The 20,088-nt window shown below is 45.6% G+C and overlaps 1 protein-coding gene across 1 annotated transcript in view; it reads right to left on the bottom strand.

Moving 5' to 3' along the window:
* Positions 1–20,088, bottom strand: part of LOC124036640 — a 176,179-nt gene that overhangs the window by 26,093 nt on the left and 129,998 nt on the right. The window contains exons 22-26 of the mRNA XM_046351462.1: positions 17,525–17,651; positions 16,179–16,275; positions 15,755–15,898; positions 12,356–12,433; positions 8,628–8,705 (exon numbers count right to left, since the gene is read on the bottom strand). Of these exons, the coding sequence (XP_046207418.1) occupies positions 8,628–8,705; positions 12,356–12,433; positions 15,755–15,898; positions 16,179–16,275; positions 17,525–17,651 (524 nt within the window). The remainder of the gene's footprint in view (positions 1–8,627; positions 8,706–12,355; positions 12,434–15,754; positions 15,899–16,178; positions 16,276–17,524; positions 17,652–20,088) is intronic.

Here is a 20,088-nt window from a genome sequence, read left to right as displayed (position 1 = left end):
TACAGGTTAATGCTAACACTGAGCTCTATACAAACTACAGGTTAACGCTAACACTGAGCTCTATACAAACTAACACTAGCACTGAACACTGAGCTCTATACAAACTAACACTAGCACTGAACACTGAGCTCTATACAAACTAACACTAGCACTGAACACTCTCTATACAAACTAACACTAGCACTGAACACTGAGCTCTATACAAACTAACACTAGCACTGAACACTATACAAACTAACACTAAAACACTGAGCTCTATACAAACTACAGGCTAAAGCTGAACACTGACCTCTATACAAACTAACAGGCTAACACTGAACACTGAGCTCTGTACAAACTACAGGCTAAAGCTAACACTGAGCTCTATACAAACTACAGGCTAACGCTAACACTGAGCTCTGTACAAATTACAGGCTAATGCTAACACTGAGCACTATACAAACTACAGGCTAAAGCTAACACTGAACCATGTTCTCTATACAAACTACAGGCTAAAGCTAACACTGAACACTGAACTCTATACAAACTACAGGTTAACGCTAACACTGAGCTCTATACAAACAGGCTAACACTAGCACTGAACACTGAGCTCTATACAAACTAACACTAGCACTGAACACTGAGCTCTATACAAACTAACACTAGCACTGAACTATACAAACTAACACTGAACACTGAGCTCTATACAAACTAACACTAGCACTGAACACTGAGCTCTATACAAACTACAGGCTAAAGCTAACACTGACCTCTATGCAAACTACAGGCTAACGCTAACACTGAGCTCTGTACAAACTACAGGCTAAAGCTAACACTGACCTCTATGCAAACTACAGGCTAAAGCTAACACTGAACCATGTTCTCTATACAAACTACAGGCTAAAGCTAACACTGAACACTGAACTCTATACAAACTACAGGCTAACGCTAACACTGAGTTCTATACAAACTACAGGCTAAAGCTAACACTGAACACTGCGCTCTATACAAACTACAGGCTAACGATAACACTGAGCTCTATACAAACTACAGGCTAAAGCTAACACTGAACACTGTGCTTTATACAAATGACAGGCTAATGCTAACACTGAACACTGAGCTCTATACAAACTACAGGCTAAAGCTAACACTGACCTCTATGCAAACTACAGGCTAACGCTAACACTGAGCTCTGTACAAACTACAGGCTAAAGCTAACACTGACACTCTATACAAACTACAGGCTAAAGCTAACACTGAACCATGTTCTCTATACAAACTACAGGCTAAAGCTAACACTGAACACTGAACTCTATACAAACTACAGGCTGAACGCTAACACTGAGTTCTAACAAACTATGCTAAAAAACACTGAACACTGCGCTCTATACAAACTACAGGCATCCTAACACTGAGCTCTATACAAACTACAGGGTAAAGCTAACACTGAACACTGTGTTTATACAAATGACAGGCTAATGCTAACACTGAACACTGAGCTCTATACAAACTTTTCAGGCTAAAGACAACACTGACCTCTATGCAAACTACAGGCTAACGCTAACACTGAGCTCTGACAAAAACAAAGCTAATGACTATGCCATGTTATAGTAGCATCTTAACTGCCTGTGTTAGATGGACAGGCTAAAGCTAACACTGAACTCCTATACAGGCTCCTCCTCATCCTCAGGCTAACGCTAACACTGAGTTCTCAATACAAACTAAAGGCTAAATGTATAACACTTCACTGCGAAGGTGTTCTGTACAAACTACAGGCTAATGTAACACTGGGAGTCTGGGGGGGACAAACTACAGGGTCAAAGCTAACACTGAACACTGTCATACAAATGACAGGCTAACAACACTGAACACTGAGCTCCATACAAACTACAGGCAACGCTAACACTGGATTCTATAACAAACACAGGCAATGTAACACTGGGAGTCTGAGCTCTATACAAAAGACAGGCTAAACAGTCACACAATGTAACAACATGGGAGTCTGGGGGGAACACTGCTCTATACAAACTACAGGCTAAACGCTCACACAATGCTAACAAACTGGGAGTCTGGCCAACGCTGAACACTGTGCTTCTAGAACAGTCACACAATGTAACAACATGGGAGTCTGGGGGGACCACCGCTGATATCAAAACAAGGATTCTAGAACAGGCACGCTAACACTGTAACAACAAAGTCTGGGGAGGACCAACGCTGATACACTGAAGCTCTTACAAAACAGGCACACAATGTAACACTGTGCTCTGGGGGGGACTACAGGATAACGCTAACACTGTGCTTCTACAAACAATGTAACAACACTGTGCTCTATCAAAAGAAGGATTCTAGAACAGTCAACACTGTAACAAACTACAGGCTAACGGAACACTGTGCTGATATCAAACTAAGGATTCTAAACAGTCACACAATGTAACAAACTGGGAGTCTAACGGGGGGGACACTGAACACTGATATCAAACTACAGGCTAGAACAATCACACAATGTAACAACATGGCTAAACTGGGGGGATACCGTGATATCAAACAAGGATTCTAGAACACACACAATGTAACAACATGGAAGTCTGGGGGGGTACCACCGCTGATATCAAAAGAAGGAAGGTTCTAGAACAGTCACACAATGTAACAACATGGAAGCCTGGAGGGACAAACACACAACCCTGATTTCAATGAAAATTCTAGAACAGTCACACAATGTTTAACAACATGGAGTCTGCAGGCCCTTTTCATTGACTACAAGACAGCAGAAAAATGTAACAACAGTGTTGTCAACAACAACCTAGATATGACAGAAAACAATTCTAGATACAGTCACATGTTATAGTAATCTTAACATGGGAGTCTGGGGGGACAGACCACCCCCTATCAAAAGAACTTCTAGAACAGTCACACATCCTCAACATGGGAGTCTGGGGGTACCACCGGATATCAAAATGAAGGATTCTAGAACAGTCACACAATGTAACAACATGGGAGTCTGGGGGGAAACCGCTGATATCATAAGAAGGATTCTAGAACAGTCACACAATGTAACAACATGGGAGTCTGGGGGGGGGACCACCGCTGATATCAAAAGAAGGATTCTAGAACAGTCACACAATGTAACAACATGGGAGTCTGGGGGACCACCGCTGATATCAAAGAAGGATTCTAGAACAGTCACACAATGTAACAACATGGGAGTCTGGGGGGGGACCACCGCTGATATCAAAAGAAGGATTCTAGAACAGTCACACAATGTAACAACATGGGAGTCTGGGGGACCACCGCTGATATCAAAAGAAGGATTCTAGAACAGTCACACAATGTAACAACATGGGAGTCTGGGGGGGGACCACCGCTGATATCAAAAGAAGGATTCTAGAACAGTCACACAATGTAACAACATGGGAGTCTGGGGGAGGACCACCGCTGATATCATAAGAAGGATTCTAGAACAGTCACACAATGTAACAACATGGGAGTCTGGGGGACCACCGCTGATATCAAAAGAAGGATTCTAGAACAGTCACACAATGTAACAACATGGGAGTCTGGGGGGGACCACCGCTGATATCAAAAGAAGGATTCTAGAACAGTCACACAATGTAACAACATGGGAGTCTGGGGGACCACCGCTGATATCAAAAGAAGGATTCTAGAACAGTCACACAATGTAACAACATGGGAGTCTGGGGGGGGGGACCACCGCTGATATCAAAAGAAGGATTCTAGAACAGTCACACAATGTAACAACATGGGAGTCTGGGGGAGGGACCACCGCTGATATCAAAAGAAGGATTCTAGAACAGTCACACAATGTAACAACATGGGAGTCTGGGGGACCACCGCTGATATCAAAAGAAGGATTCTAGAACAGTCACACAATGTAACAACATGGGAGTCTGGGGGGACCACCGCTGATATCAAAAGAAGGATTCTAGAACAGTCACACAATGTAACAACATGGGAGTCTGGGGGGGGACCACCGCTGATATCAAAGAAGGATTCTAGAACAGTCACACAATGTAACAACATGGGAGTCTGGGGGGGACCACCGCTGATATCAAAAGAAGGATTCTAGAACAGTCACACAATGTAACAACATGGGAGTCTGGGGGGGACCACCGCTGATATCAAAAGAAGGATTCTAGAACAGTCACACAATGTAACAACATGGGAGTCTGGGGGGGACCACCGCTGATATCAAAAGAAGGATTCTAGAACAGTCACACAATGTAACAACATGGGAGTCTGGGGGGGGACCACCGCTGATATCAAAAGAAGGATTCTAGAACAGTCACACAATGTAACAACATGGGAGTCTGGGGGGGACCACCGCTGATATCAAAAGAAGGATTCTAGAACAGTCACACAATGTAACAACATGGGAGTCTGGGGGGGGACCACCGCTGATATCAAAAGAAGGATTCTAGAACAGTCACACAATGTAACAACATGGGAGTCTGGGGGGGGACCACCGCTGATATCAAAAGAAGGATTCTAGAACAGTCACACAATGTAACAACATGGGAGTCTGGGGGGGGGACCACCGCTGATATCAAAAGAAGGATTCTAGAACAGTCACACAATGTAACAACATGGGAGTCTGGGGGACCACCGCTGATATCAAAAGAAGGATTCTAGAACAGTCACACAATGTAACAACATGGGAGTCTGGGGGACCACCGCTGATATCAAAAGAAGGATTCTAGAACAGTCACACAATGTAACAACATGGGAGTCTGGGGGGACCACCGCTGATATCAAAAGAAGGATTCTAGAACAGTCACACAATGTAACAACATGGGAGTCTGGGGGGGACCACCGCTGATATCAAAAGAAGGATTCTAGAACAGTCACACAATGTAACAACATGGGAGTCTGGGGGGACCACCGCTGATATCAAAAGAAGGATTCTAGAACAGTCACACAATGTAACAACATGGGAGTCTGGGGGGGGACCACCGCTGATATCAAAAGAAGGATTCTAGAACAGTCACACAATGTAACAACATGGGAGTCTGGGGGGGACCACCGCTGATATCAAAAGAAGGATTCTAGAACAGTCACACAATGTAACAACATGGGAGTCTGGGGGGACCACCGCTGATATCAAAAGAAGGATTCTAGAACAGTCACACAATGTAACAACATGGGAGTCTGGGGGGGACCACCGCTGATATCAAAAGAAGGATTCTAGAACAGTCACACAATGTAACAACATGGGAGTCTGGGGGGGGACCACCGCTGATATCAAAAGAAGGATTCTAGAACAGTCACACAATGTAACAACATGGGAGTCTGGGGGACCACCGCTGATATCAAAAGAAGGATTCTAGAACAGTCACACAATGTAACAACATGGGAGTCTGGGGGGGGGACCACCGCTGATATCAAAAGAAGGATTCTAGAACAGTCACACAATGTAACAACATGGGAGTCTGGGGGACCACCGCTGATATCAAAAGAAGGATTCTAGAACAGTCACACAATGTAACAACATGGGAGTCTGGGGGAGGACCACCGCTGATATCAAAAGAAGGATTCTAGAACAATGTAACAAATGGAGAGGTCTAACAGACCTAAGGAGTCTGGGGGGAATGGAGAGGTTTGAGACCAAAAGAAGGATTCTAGAACAGTCACACAATGTAACAACATGGGAGTCTATAGGGGGACAGACCAATCATTATATAGGAATTCTAGACCAGTCACACAATGTAACAACATGGAGTCTACAGACCACAGCTGATATCAAAAGAAGGATTCTAGAACAGTCACACAATGTAACAACATGGGAGTCTGGGGACCACAAACTGATATCAAAATGGAGAGGTCTAGAACAGTCACACAATGTAACAACATGGGAGTCTGGGGACCTACAGCTGATATCAAAGAAGGATTCTAACAGACCTACAGGAAGTTATATACAATGGAGAGATCTAAACCTACAGGAAGTCATATAGGAATGGAGAGGTCTACAGACCAACAAAAGTTATATAGGAATGGAGAGGTCATTTAGACCAACAAGTCCTTGTTTTTGAAAGAAAAGACTTTTTAAAATGTTATCTATCAACCAACAAGAAATCAACTTGGAATGGAGAGGTGACCTCAGGAAGTTATATAGGAATGGAAATCTCAGACCTCAGATTATAACTAGAATGGAGAGGTCTGACCAGGCTGTAATAGGGCAAATGGAGAGGTCTTTGACGACAGGAAGTTTGAAGGACAGAATTATTATTCCAATTAAAAATCATTATTTATAGACCTTGTCAATGTCTATGAATGGAGATTTCCAGACCATTTCAAGAAGTTATATAGGAATGGAGAGGTCTACAGACCAACAAGAAGTTATATTGGAGAGGTCTACAGACCTACAGGAAGTTATATAGGAATGGAGAGGTCTACAGACCTACAGGAAGTTATATAGGAATGGAGAGGTCTACAGACCTACAGGAAGTTATATAGGAATGGAGAGGTCTACAGACCAACAAGAAGTTATATAGGAATGGAGAGGTCTACAGACCTACAGGAAGTTATATAGGAATGGAGAGGTCTACAGACCTACAGGAAGTTATATAGGAATGGAGAGGTCTACAGACCTACAGGAAGTTATATAGGAATGGAGAGGTCTACAGACCTACAGGAAGTTATATAGGAATGGAGAGGTCTACAGACCTACAGGAAGTTATATAGGAATGGAGAGGTCTACAGACCTACAGGAAGTTATATAGGAATGGAGAGGTCTACAGACCTACAGGAAGTTATATAGGAATGGAGAGGTCTACAGACCTACAGGAAGTTATATAGGAATGGAGAGGTCTACAGACCTACAGGAAGTTATATAGGAATGGAGAGGTCTACAGACCTACAGGAAGTTATATAGGAATGGAGAGGTCTACAGACCTACAGGAAGTTATATAGGAATGGAGAGGTCTACAGACCTACAGGAAGTTATATAGGGATGGAGAGGTCTACAGACCTACAAGAAGTTATATAGGAATGGAGAGGTCTACAGACCTACAAGAAGTTATATAGGAATGGAGAGGTCTACAGACCTACAGGAAGTTATATAGGATGGAGAGGTCTACAGACCTACAAGAAGTTATATATGGATGGAGAGGTCTACAGACCTACAAGAAGTTATATAGGGATGGAGAGGTCTACAGACCTACAAGAAGTTATATAGGAATGGAGAGGTCTACAGACCTACAAGAAGCTACATATGGATGTTATATAGGAATGGAGAGGTCTACAGACCTACAGGAAGTTATATAGGGATGGAGAGGTCTACAGACCTACAAGAAGCTATATAGGGATGGAGAGGTCTACAGACCTACAAGAAGTCTAGGGATGGAGAGGTCTACAGACCTACAAGAAGCTAATATGGATGGAGAGGTCTACAGATCTACAAGAAGATATTGGATGGAGAGGTCTACAGACCTACAAGAAGCTATATAGGGATGGAGAGGTCTACAGACCTACAGGAAGCTATATAGGAATGGAGAGGTCTACAGACCTACAAGAAGCTACATATGGATGGAGAGGTCTACAGATCTACAAGAAGCTACATATGGATGGAGAGGTCTACAGATCTACAAGAAGCTACATATGGAAGGAGAGGTCTACAGACCTACAAGAAGCTACATATGGATGGAGAGGTCTACAGATCTACAAGAAGCTACATATGGATGGAGAGGTCTACAGACCTACAAGAAGCTACATATGGATGGAGAGGTCTACAGACCTACAAGAAGCTACATATGGATGGAGAGGTCTACAGATCTACAAGAAGCTACATATGGATGGAGAGGTCTACAGATCTACAAGAAGATACATATGGATGGAGAGGTCTACAGATCTACAAGAAGCTACATATGGATGGAGAGGTCTACAGATCTACAAGAAGCTACATATGGATGTTGATACATTTTTCATAAGGGAAAATCAAGTCAGAAAATTCCAAGTGGAAAGAAGCCTTTTTAATCCGTAAATAAAACTGTAAATGCACACTATAGGTTGAAAATGTCCTTCATTGCAGGAAAGTTCTCCTGCAACAGGGTGATCAAATTAAGAACCTACATCTGTATAGTTGCTATAGGGAAGCCAACACTTCCAGCCATTGGTTTTCATCCATATACTTCTTTTATTTGTTTGGTTGTCTTTGGCGTGACAACAAAACAAAGACAGAGAGGTGCTGGCTGCAACACAAACAGACAGGCTAAGGAGAAGATCCTAGGTACAGGACAGGGTTTAGTCGGGATGTTGCGTTGAGATATATAGGCACTGGTGTGGATCTGGGTCATAGAAGGAAAGGGCCAGAGGTGCGAGGAGAGAGAGGGTCACCTTGGACCCAGGAACAGCCTTTGGACCTTTGACCTACCATACACTCCTCTGCAGCGACCTGGAGACAGACACACATCTGCTGGTTAGTCTTCATATGCTTCGATATGCTCTGAACCACTTTATGTACACGCACGCACGCACGCACGCACGCACGCACGCACGCACGCACACACACACACACACACACACAGAAGCTTGCACACACACACACACCTTCTTTTGGGATCCCTCGTAGTCGAGTAAGATTCCCCCCCCGGCACCTAAGTATAATGTGTAAAGTGTCTGACAACGTTGCTTCTCACCTGTTTAGCCCCCATGCACTCAAACATCTTCTCCAACAAGACCCGCATCTGCTGTATGTTATTCATCAACACACAGGGCTGGGAGAGAGGGAGGAAAAGAGAAGGAGACAGAAAGAGAGAGGGAGAGAGGGAGGAAAAGAGAAGGAGACAGAAAGAGAGAGGAGACAGAAAAAGAGAAGGAGACAGAAAGAGAGAGGGAGGAGGGAGGAAAAGAGAAGGAGACAGAAAGAGAGGGAGAGAGGGAGGAAAAGAGAAGGAGACAGAAAGAGAGAGGGAGAGAGGGAGGAAAAGAGAAGAGACAGAAAGAGAGGGGAGAAGGAGGAAAAGAGAAGGAGACAGAAAGAGAGAGGGAGAGAGGGAGGAAAAGAGAAGGAGACAGAAAGAGAGAGGGAGAGAGAAGGAGACAGAAAGAGAGAGGGAGAGAGGGAGGAAAAGAGAAGGAGACAGAAAGAGAGAGGGAGAGAGGGAGGAAAAGAGAAGGAGACAGAAAGAGAGAGGGAGAGAGGGAGGAAAAGAGAAGGAGACAGAAAGAGAGGGAGACAGAAAGAGAGAGGGAGAGAGGGAGGAAAAGAGAAGGAGACAGAAAGAGAGAGAGAGAGGAGGAAAAGAGAAGGAGACAGAAAGAGAGAGGGAGAGAGGGAGGAAAAGAGAAGGAGACAGAAAGAGAGAGGGAGAGGGAGGAAAAGAGAAGGAGACAGAAAGAGAAGGAGAGAGGGAGGAAAAGAGAAGGAGACAGAAAGAGAGAGGGAGAGAGGGAGGAAAAGAGAAGGAGACAGAAAGAGAGAGGAGAGAGGGAGGAAAAGGAAAGACAGAGAAGGAGACAGAAAGAGAGAGGGAGAGAGAGGAAAAGGAGGAGACAGAAAGAGAGAGGGAGAGAGGGAGAAAGAGAGAGAGAGGGAGGAAAAGAGAAGGAGACAGAAAGAGAGAGGGAGAGAGGGAGGAAAAGAGAAGGAGACAGAAAGAGAGAGGGAGAGAGGGAGGAAAAGAGAAGGAGACAGAAAGAGAGAGGGAGAGAGGGAGGAAAAGAGAGGAGACAGAAAGAGAGAGGAGAGGAAAAGAGAAGGAGACAGGAGACAGAAAGAGAGAGGGAGAGAGGGAGGAAAAGAGAAGGAGACAGAAAGAGAGAGGGAGAGAGGGAGGAAAAGAGAAGGAGACAGAAAGAGAGAGGGAGAGAGGGAGGAAAAGAGAGGAGACAGAAAGAGAGAGGGAGAGAGGAAAAAGGAGACAGAAAGAGAGAGGGAGAGAGGGAGGAAAAGAGAAGGAGACAGAAAGAGAGAGAGGGAGAAAAGAGAAGGAGACAGAAAGAGAGAGGGAGAGAGGGAGAGAGGAGAGAGGAGAGAGAGAGGAGAGGGAGGAAAAGAGAAAGAGAAAGAGGGAGAGAGGAAAAAGAGAAGGAGAAAGGAGAAAGAGAAGGAGACAGAAAGAGAGAGGGAGAGAGGGAGGAAAAGAGAAGGAGACAGAAAGAGAGAGGGAGAGAGGGAGGAAAAGAGAAGGAGACAGAAAGAGAGAGAGAGGGGAGAAAAGAGAAGGAGACAGAAAGAGAGAGGGAGAGAGGGAGGAAAAGAGAGGAGACAGAAAGAGAGAGGGAGAGAGGGAGGAAAAGAGAAGGAGAAGAGAGAGGGAGAGAGGGAGGAAAAGAGAAGGAGACAGAAAGAGAGAGGGAGAGAGGGAGGAAAAGAGAAGGAGACAGAAAGAGAGAGGGAGAGAGGGAGGAAAAGAGAAGGAGACAGAAAGAGAGAGGGAGAGAGGGAGGAAAAGAGAAGGAGACAGAAAGAGAGGGGAGAGAGGGAGGAAAAGAGAAGGAGACAGAAAGAGAGAGGGAGAGAGGGAGGAAAAGAGAAGGAGACAGAAAGAGAGAGGAGAGAGGGAGGAAAAGAGAAGGAGACAGAAAGAGAGAGGGAGAGAGGGAGGAAAAGAGAAGGAGACAGAAAGAGAGAGGGAGAGAGAGAGAAGGAGACAGAAAGAGAGAGGGAGGGAGGAAAGAAAGGAGACAGAAAGAGAGAGAGAGAGGGAGGAAAAGAAAAAGAGAGAGGAGAGAGAAAGAGAGAGGGAGAGGGGAGGAAAAGAAAGGAGACAGAAAGAGAGAGGGAGAGAGGGAGGAAAAGAGAAGGAGACAGAAAGAGAGAGGGAGAGAGGGAGGAGAAGGAGACAGAAAGAGAGAGGGAGAGAGGGAGGAGAGAAGGAGACAGAAAGAGAGAGGGAGAGAGGGAGGAAAAGAGAAGGAGACAGAAAGAGAGAGGGAGAGAGGGAGAAAAGAGAAGGAGACAGAAAGAGAGAGGAGAGAGGGAGGAAAAGAGAGGGACAGGAGAAGAGAAGGAGACAGAAAGAGAGAGGAAAAGAGAAGGAGACAGAAAGAGAGAGGGAGAGAGGGAGGAAAAGAGAAGGAGACAGAAAGAGAGAGGGAGAGAGGGAGGAAAAGAGAAGGAGACAGAAAGAGAGAGGAGAGAGGGAGGAAAAGAAAGGAGAGAAAGAGAGAGAAAGAGAGAGAGGGAGAAAAGGAAGGAGGAAAAGAGAAGGAGACAGAAAGAGAGAGGGAGAGAGGGAGGAAAAGAGAAGGAGACAGAAAGAGAGAGGGAGAGAGGGAGAAAAGAGGGAGACAGAAAGAGAAGAGAGAGGAAAAGAGAAGAGACAGAAAGAGAGAGGGAGAGAGGGAGACAGAAAGGAGAAGAGAGGGAGAGAAGGAGACAGAAAGAGAGAGGGAGAGAGGGAGGAAAAGAGAAGGAGACAGAAAGAGAGAGGGAGAGAGGGAGGAAAAGAGAAGGAGACAGAAAGAGAGAGGGAGAGAGAGGAAAAGAGAAGGAGACAGAAAGAGAGGGAGAGAGGGAGGAAAAGAGAAGGAGACAGAAAGAGAGAGGGAGAGAGGGAGGAAAAGAGAAGGAGACAGAAAGAGAGAGGGAGAGAGGGAGGAAAAGAGAAGGAGACAGAAAGAGAGAGGGAGAGAGGGAGGAAAAGAGAAGGAGACAGAAAGAGAGGGAGAGAGGGAGGAAAAGAGAAGGAGACAGAAAGAGAGAGGGAGAGAGGGAGGAAAAGAGAAGGAGACAGAAAGAGAGAGGGAGAGAGGGAGGAAAAGAGAAGGAGACAGAAAGAGAGAGGGAGAGAGGGAGGAAAAGAGAAGGAGACAGAAAGAGAGAGGGAGAGAGGGAGGAAAAGAGAAGGAGACAGAAAGAGAGAGGGAGAGAGGGAGGAAAAGAGAAGGAGACAGAAAGAGAGAGGGAGAGAGGGAGGAAAAGAGAAGGAGACAGAAAGAGAGAGGGAGAGAGGGAGGAAAAGAGAAGGAGACAGAAAGAGAGGAGAGAGAAACAAAAGAGAGTAAAATAGAAGGTGTGTGTTGAGGTGAAGTGAGATTCAGAGGCGAGAGAGTAAAATAGAAGGTGTGTGTTGAGGTGAAGTGAGATTCAGAGGCGAGAGAGTAAAATAGAAGGTGTGTGTTGAGGTGAAGTGAGATTCAGAGGCGAGAGAGTAAAATAGAAGGTGTGTGTTGAGGTGAAGTGAGATTCAGAGGCGAGAGAGTAAAATAGAAGGTGTGTGTTGAGGTGAAGTGAGATTCAGAGAGAAGAGAAACAACATGCTGGAGAAACTAAGAAAACGAAGGTGTTTTATAAGCTCTAAAGATGATGCAGTACAGAAGCTGTAGAGAGAGGACACAGTGTCCTTCAGAAATTAGTTTTGAAGTGGATACAGTATTTTCGGTTCCTAAAGGAACCCTGTTGAGAGAATGCAGTACTCACTATCTTCTCCTTCTGGCAGTAGGAGGGGAACTCCTTGGATAGGATAGCACAGTATTGCATCAGCACCTTTGTGATGGTCTGGAGACAGAGAGAACAGTCAGATATTCTTAAATACTTATTAAAGAGAGAAAGAAGGAGAGTGACAGCTTTCTACCCTGCAGACTGATACAACACACCAACCACTGGGGTTCCACCCTGCAGACTGATACAACACACCAACCACTGGGGTTCTACCCTGCAGACTGATACAACACACCAACCACTGGGGTTCTACCCTGCAGACTGATACAACACACCAACCACTGGGGTTCTACCCTGCAGACTGATACAACACACCAACCACTGGGGTTCTACCCTGCAGACTGATACAACACACCAACCACTGGGGTTCTACCCTGCAGACTGATACAACACACCAACCACTGGGGTTCCACCCTGCAGACTGATACAACACACCAACCACTGGGGTTCTACCCTGCAGACTGATACAACACACCAACCACTGGGGTTCTACCCTGCAGACTGATACAACACACCAACCACTGGGGTTCCATCCTGCAGACTGATACAACACACCAACCACTGGGGTTCTACCCTGCAGACTGATACAACACACCGACCACTGGGGTTCCACCCTGCAGACTGATACAACACACCAACCACTGGGGTTCTACCCTGCAGACTGATACAACACACCAACCACTGGGGTTCCACCCTGCAGACTGATACAACACACCAACCACTGGGGTTCCACCCTGCAGACTGATACAACACACCAACCACTGGGGTTCTACCCTGCAGACTGATACAACACACCAACCACTGGGGTTCTACCCTGCAGACTGATACAACACACCAACCACTGGGGTTCTACCCTGCAGACTGATACAACACACCAACCACTGGGGTTCTACCCTGCAGACTGATACAACACACCAACCACTGGGGTTCTACCCTGCAGACTGATACAACACACCAACCACTGGGGTTCCACCCTGCAGACTGATACAACACACCAACCACTGGGGTTCTACCCTGCAGACTGATACAACACACCAACCACTGGGGTTCTACCCTGCAGACTGATACAACACACCAACCACTGGGGTTCCACCCTGCAGACTGATACAACACACCAACCACTGGGGTTCTACCCTGCAGACTGATACAACACACCAACCACTGGGGTTCCACCCTGCAGACTGATACAACACACCAACCACTGGGGTTCTACCCTGCAGACTGATACAACACACCAACCACTGGGGTTCTACCCTGCAGACTGATACAACACACCAACCACTGGGGTTCTACCCTGCAGACTGATACAACACACCAACCACTGGGGTTCTACCCTGCAGACTGATACAACACACCAACCACTGGGGTTCCACCCTGCAGACTGATACAACACACCAACATCACCCCCCCAGGCAATAATGTTTTTCAGGTGTTTTGAAGTGTCCATAATCTCTCTACCTCTTATTCTCTGTATTAAAGTTGTGTTGGTTGTTAACGAGGTTGACTCTGTATTAAAGTTGTGTTGGTTGTTAACGAGGTTGACTCTGTATTAAAGTTGTGTTGGTTGTTAACGAGGTTGACTCTGTATTAAAGTTGTGTTGGTTGTTAACGAGGTTGACTCTGTATTAAAGTTGTGTTGGTTGTTAACGAGGTTGACTCTGTATTAAAGTTGTGTTGGTTGTTAACGAGGTTGACTCTGTATTAAAGTTGTGTTGGTTGTTAACGAGGTTGACTCTGTATTTAAGTTGTGTTGGTTGTTAACGAGGTTGACTCTGTATTTAAGTTGTGTTGGTTGTTAACGAGGTTGACTCTGTATTAAAGTTGTGTTGGTTGTTAACGAGGTTGACTCTGTATTAAAGTTGTGTTGGTTGTTAACGAGGTTGACTCTGTATTAAAGTTGTGTTGGTTGTTAACGAGGTTGACTCTGTATTAAAGTTGTGTTGGTTGTTAACGAGGTTGACTCTGTATTAAAGTTGTGTTGGTTGTTAACGAGGTTGACTCTGTATTAAAGTTGTGTTGGTTGTTAACGAGGTTGACTCTGTATTAAAGTTGTGTTGGTTGTTAACGAGGTTGACTCTGTATTAAAGTTGTGTTGGTTGTTAACGAGGTTGACTCTGTATTTAAGTTGTGTTGGTTGTTAACGAGGTTGACTCTGTATTAAAGTTGTGTTGGTTGTTAACGAGGTTGACTCTGTATTAAAGTTGTGTTGGTTGTTAACGAGGTTGACTCTGTATTAAAGTTGTGTTGGTTGTTAACGAGGTTGACTCTGTATTAAAGTTGTGTTGGTTGTTAACGAGGTTGACTCTGTATTAAAGTTGTGTTGGTTGTTAACGAGGTTGACTCTGTATTAAAGTTGTGTTGGTTGTTAACGAGGTTGACTCTGTATTAAAGTTGTGTTGGTTGTTAACGAGGTTGACTCTGTATTTAAGTTGTGTTGGTTGTTAACGAGGTTGACTCTGTATTTAAGTTGTGTTGGTTGTTAACGAGGTTGACTCTGTATTAAAGTTGTGTTGGTTGTTAACGAGGTTGACTCTGTATTAAAGTTGTGTTGGTTGTTAACGAGGTTGACTCTGTATTAAAGTTGTGTTGGTTGTTAACGAGGTTGACTCTGTATTAAAGTTGTGTTGGTTGTTAACGAGGTTGACTCTGTATTAAAGTTGTGTTGGTTGTTAACGAGGTTGACTCTGTATTAAAGTTGTGTTGGTTGTTAACGAGGTTGACTCTGTATTAAAGTTGTGTTGGTTGTTAACGAGGTTGACTCTGTATTAAAGTTGTGTTGGTTGTTAACGAGGTTGACTCTGTATTAAAGTTGTGTTGGTTGTTAACGAGGTTGACTCTGTATTAAAGTTGTGTTGGTTGTTAACGAGGTTGACTCTGTATTTAAGTTGTGTTGGTTGTTAACGAGGTTGACTCTGTATTAAAGTTGTGTTGGTTTGACTCTGTTAACGAGGTTGACTCTGTATTAAAGTTGTGTTGGTTGTTAACGAGGTTGACTCTGTATTAAAGTTGTGTTGGTTGTTAACGAGGTTGACTCTGTATTAAAGTTGTGTTGGTTGTTAACGAGGTTGACTCTGTATTAAAGTTGTGTTGGTTGTTAACGAGGTTGACTCTGTATTAAAGTTAAAGTTGTGTTGGTTGTTAACGAGGTTGACTCTGTATTAAAGTTGTGTTGGTTGTTAACGAGGTTGACTCTGTATTAAAGTTGTGTTGGTTGTTAACGAGGTTGACTCTGTATTAATTATGTTGACTCTGTATTAATTGATTGAATTATATTCCATTGACATTTATCTATTCATCTCAGCGAGAGAGTTTGTGTGTGTGTGTGTGTTTGTGCACATGGTGTGTGTGCGTATGTGTGTGTGTGTGTTTGTGTGTTACCTTGGCGAATCGCCTGTTGTAGTGGGCCTGCACCTTGGGGTCAGGACAGTCTAGTTTCTTGATGATCTCAAAGCTCTGGTTGAGCTGGGTGAAGATGTCCACTACTGAACTGGAGAACAGAGCATGCTCCGATGTCTGCTGGAACTATAGTAGGGAGGAGAGAGCGATAGAGATAGAGGGAGAGAGAGAGAGAGCCACAGAGAGAGAGAGAGAGGTCAGAGGTCATGGTACAAAGGTCAGATAGGTAAAATTAGTCTGTGCCCCGAATCTCCACCATTTTCTTGATGTGTGTACTTGCACACTCCCCAAAATGAATTTTAAAGTATGGGATTGGTGTAAGTATTGGCTGGAGGGAGTTTCCGCCATTGTTAAACCCATGCGAGAAAGAGTGCACGTGAGCTGGTGAGATGTGGAGGTCCCTTACCCCTTCCCTCTTGTCCCTCTCTAGAGCTCCATTCATAAACTCCATGGACACATCCTCGTTCTCACCCAGCCACTGAAGGACAAACTGCAGAAACCACCTGGAGAGAGAGGAAAGAAGAGGGAGAAAGAGGAGGAGGAGGAAGGGACAGTGGGAAAGAAAACAAGAAAGAGAGAGTCAGAAAGGGAGACAGACAGATAGGGAGGCAGACAGGAAGGGAGACAGAAAGGGAGACAGACAGGAAGGGAGACAAACAGAAAGGGAGACAGACAGGAATGGAGACAGTCAGACAGGAAGGGAGACAGAAAGGGAGACAGACAGGAAGGGAGACAGTCAGAAAGGGAGACAGACAGAAAGAGAGGCAGACAGAAAGGGAGACAGACAGAAAGGGAGACAGACAGAAAGGGGGACAGACAGAAAGGGAGACAGACAGACAGAAAGGGAGACAGACAGAAAGGGAGACAGACAGAAAGGGAGGCAGACAGAAAGGGAGACAGACAGAAAGGGAGGCAGACAGAAAGGGAGGCAGACAGAAAGGGAGACAGACAGACAGGGAGGCAGACAGGAAGGGAGACAGACAGGAAGGGAGACAGTCAGACAGGAAGGGAGAAAAACAGAAAGGGGAGACAGACAGAAAGGGAGGCAGACAGAAAGGGAGACAGACAGAAAGGGAGACAGACAGAAAGGGAGGCAGACAGAAAGGGAGACAGACAGAAAGGGAGACAGACAGAAAGGGAGGCAGACAGAAAGGGAGACAGACAGAAAGGAGACAGACAGAAAGGGAGGCAGACAGAAAGGGAGACAGACAGAAAGGGAGGCAGACAGAAAGGGAGACAGACAGAAAGGGAGACAGACAGAAAGGGAGGCAGACAGAAAGGGAGACAGACAGAAAGGGAGACAGACAGAAAGGGAGGCAGACAGAAAGGGAGACAGACAGGAAGGGAGACAGACAGGAAGGGAGACAGACAGAAAGGGAGGCAGACAGAAAGGGAGGCAGACAGAAAGGGAGACAGACAGGAAGGGAGACAGACAGAAAGGGAGGCAGACAGAAAGGGAGACAGACAGGAAGGGAGACAGACAGGAAGGGAGACAGACAGAAAGGGAGGCAGACAGAAAGGGAGACAGACAGGAAGGGAGACAGACAGGAAGGGAGACAGTCAGTGAGGGAGTCAGTTACAGCCCAATTACAGGAAGAGAGAATTGGAAAAGACGTAGTGTGAATGTGAGAAAGAAGCAGTATGAAACAAAGTGTTTAGAGAACAAGTGGCTGTCAGAGAGAAAGAGTGATTTGATGACTTCATGAGCAAGAGGATACAGTGTGGGTGGGGGTGGGGGGGGTCCCTACTCACGCAGAATACTCTGGTACAGTGTCTTGGAAGGCAGGCAGGTCGATCACATACTCGTTGTAAAGCCACTTGACCTTGAAGTGAAGATTCATGTAGTCAGCACTCTTACACAGACGATGTTTCTCGTGCTCTGGGGATAGAAAACACACAGTTAGTTAGCTTCTGTCTGTCTTAACTTCCATTCAAGAGGACCACAATGTAAATAAGTCCCAGACTTTGTTATCCTCCATGATTTTATTCATGTGCATGTGTATGACTGTTAAGTTTTATGTGCGCTTGTTTTCTTTAAATGGTCAAATGAATAAACTAAACCAAACATGGGTTCACCCAAACGACAGCTACATGAACAGTATATTCCATATTCTACACAAGTGTCCCTGTTCTAATATACTGTTAGGCTCCAAACAAGCCACAACTCAAATAATAATTGCTGTGATGTTGAATTTGTGAAAACAATTGCAATATTAAGTGTTATTGTATATGAATTAATTGATGAAGCCATCTCCCTAGGAGGGCTGGGAATTGTCAGGGACCTCACGATGCGATATTATCACAATACTTAGTAGGGTGTCCACTCACTGCCCAGAGTGCGTGAAAATGAGCTTTCGTTATGACATTTCACTTCCTTACGTTACAAAATATAAAATTTCCAAGACAAATGTGATACTTGATGTTCTGTATCGTTCAGTGGGGTCCTTTCTCTGACATCTCATTAGCATTATATCCCCAAAAATGTGTCACCTAATACATCCCATAATAAGCACCGAGCTCTCTTTGACAGAGTGGCACCGCTTTCTCGCTTTTGAGAAATTTTTGAGGATTTTACACTGCGGTCGTCTGCAAAGTTGTTTCCGCGAGTGGCAAAAAGCCAAATTAACACGACACCCTGTTGTTGTTCTTTTTGACCTTTATTTAACTAGGTGAGTCGGTTAAGAACAAATTCTTATTTTCAATGACGGCCTAGAAAAGGTGGGTTAACTGCCTTGTTCAGGGGCAGAACGACAGATATTTACCTTGTCAGCTCGGGAATTTGAACTTGCAACCTTTCGGTTACTAGTCCAACGCTCTAACCACTAGCCTACCCTGCAGCTCCCCTCTAACCACTAGGCTACCTGCCTCCTCTAACCACTAAGCTACCTGCCTCATCTAACCACTAGGCTACCTGCTCCCCTCTAACCACTAGGCTACCTGCCTCCTCTAACCACTAGACTACACGCCACCTCTAACCACTAGGCTACCTGCCTCCTCTAACCACCAGGCTTCCCTGCCACACCCCTCTAACCACTAGACTACCTGCCTCCTCTAACCACTAGACTACCTGCCTCCTCTAACCACTAGACTACCTGCCTCCTCTAACCACTAGGCTACCTGCCTCCTCTAACCACTAGGCTACCTGCCTCCTCTAACCACTATACTACCTGCCTCCTCTAACCACTATACTACCTGCCTCCTCTAACCACTTGACTACCTGCCTCCTATAACCACTAGGCTACCTGCCTCCTCTAACCACTAGGCTACCTGCCTCCTCTAACCACTAGACTACCTGCCTCCTATAACCACTAGGCTACCTGCCTCCTCTAACCACTAGACTACCTGCCTCCTCTAACCACTAGGCTACCTGCCTCCTCTAACCACTAGACTACCTGCCTCCTCTAACCACTAGGCTACCTGCCTCCTCTAACCACTAGACTACCTGCCTCCTCTAACCACTAGACTACCTGCCTCCTCTAACCACTAGACTACCTGCCTCCTCTAACCACTAGACTACCTGCCTCCCCCTCTAACCACTAGACTACCTGCCTCCTCTAACCACTAGGCTACCTGCCTCCTCTAACCACTAGGCTACCTGCCTCCTCTAACCACTAGACTACCTGCCTCCTCTAACCACTAGGCTACCTGCCTCCTCTAACCACTAGACTACCTGCCTCCTCTAACCACTAGGCTACCTGCCTCCTCTAACCACTAGACTACCTGCCTCCTCTAACCACTAGACTACCTGCCTCCTCTAACCACTAGACTACCTGCCTCCTCTAACCACTAGGCTACCTGCCTCCTCTAACCACTAGACTACCTGCCTCCTCTAACCACTAGACTACCTGCCTCCTCTAACCACTAGACTACCTGCCTCCTCTAACCACTAGACTACCTGCCTCCCCCTCTAACCACTAGACTACCTGCCTCCTCGAACCACTAGGCTACCTGCCTCCTCTAACCACTAGACTACCTGCCTCCCCCTCTAACCACTAGACTACCTGCCTCCTCTAACCACTAGACTACCTGCCTCCTCTAACCACTAGACTACCTGCCTCCTCTAACCACTAGACTACCTGCCTCCTCTAACCACTAGACTACCTGCCTCCTCTAACCAATAGACTACCTGCCTCCTCTAACCACTAGACTACCTGCCTCCTCTAACCACTAGACTACCTGCCTCCTCTAACCACTAGGCTACCTGCCTCCTCTAACCACTAGGCTACCTGCCTCCTCTAACCACTAGGCTACCTGCCTCCTCTAACCACTAGACTACCTGCCTCTAACCACTAGGCTACCTGCCTCCTCTAACCACT

The sequence above is a fragment of the Oncorhynchus gorbuscha genome, linkage group LG05 (genome assembly GCF_021184085.1).
Source record: "Oncorhynchus gorbuscha isolate QuinsamMale2020 ecotype Even-year linkage group LG05, OgorEven_v1.0, whole genome shotgun sequence".
Taxonomy (NCBI): Eukaryota; Metazoa; Chordata; class Actinopteri; order Salmoniformes; family Salmonidae; genus Oncorhynchus; species Oncorhynchus gorbuscha.
This window is presented reverse-complemented; position numbering and strand designations above follow the sequence as displayed.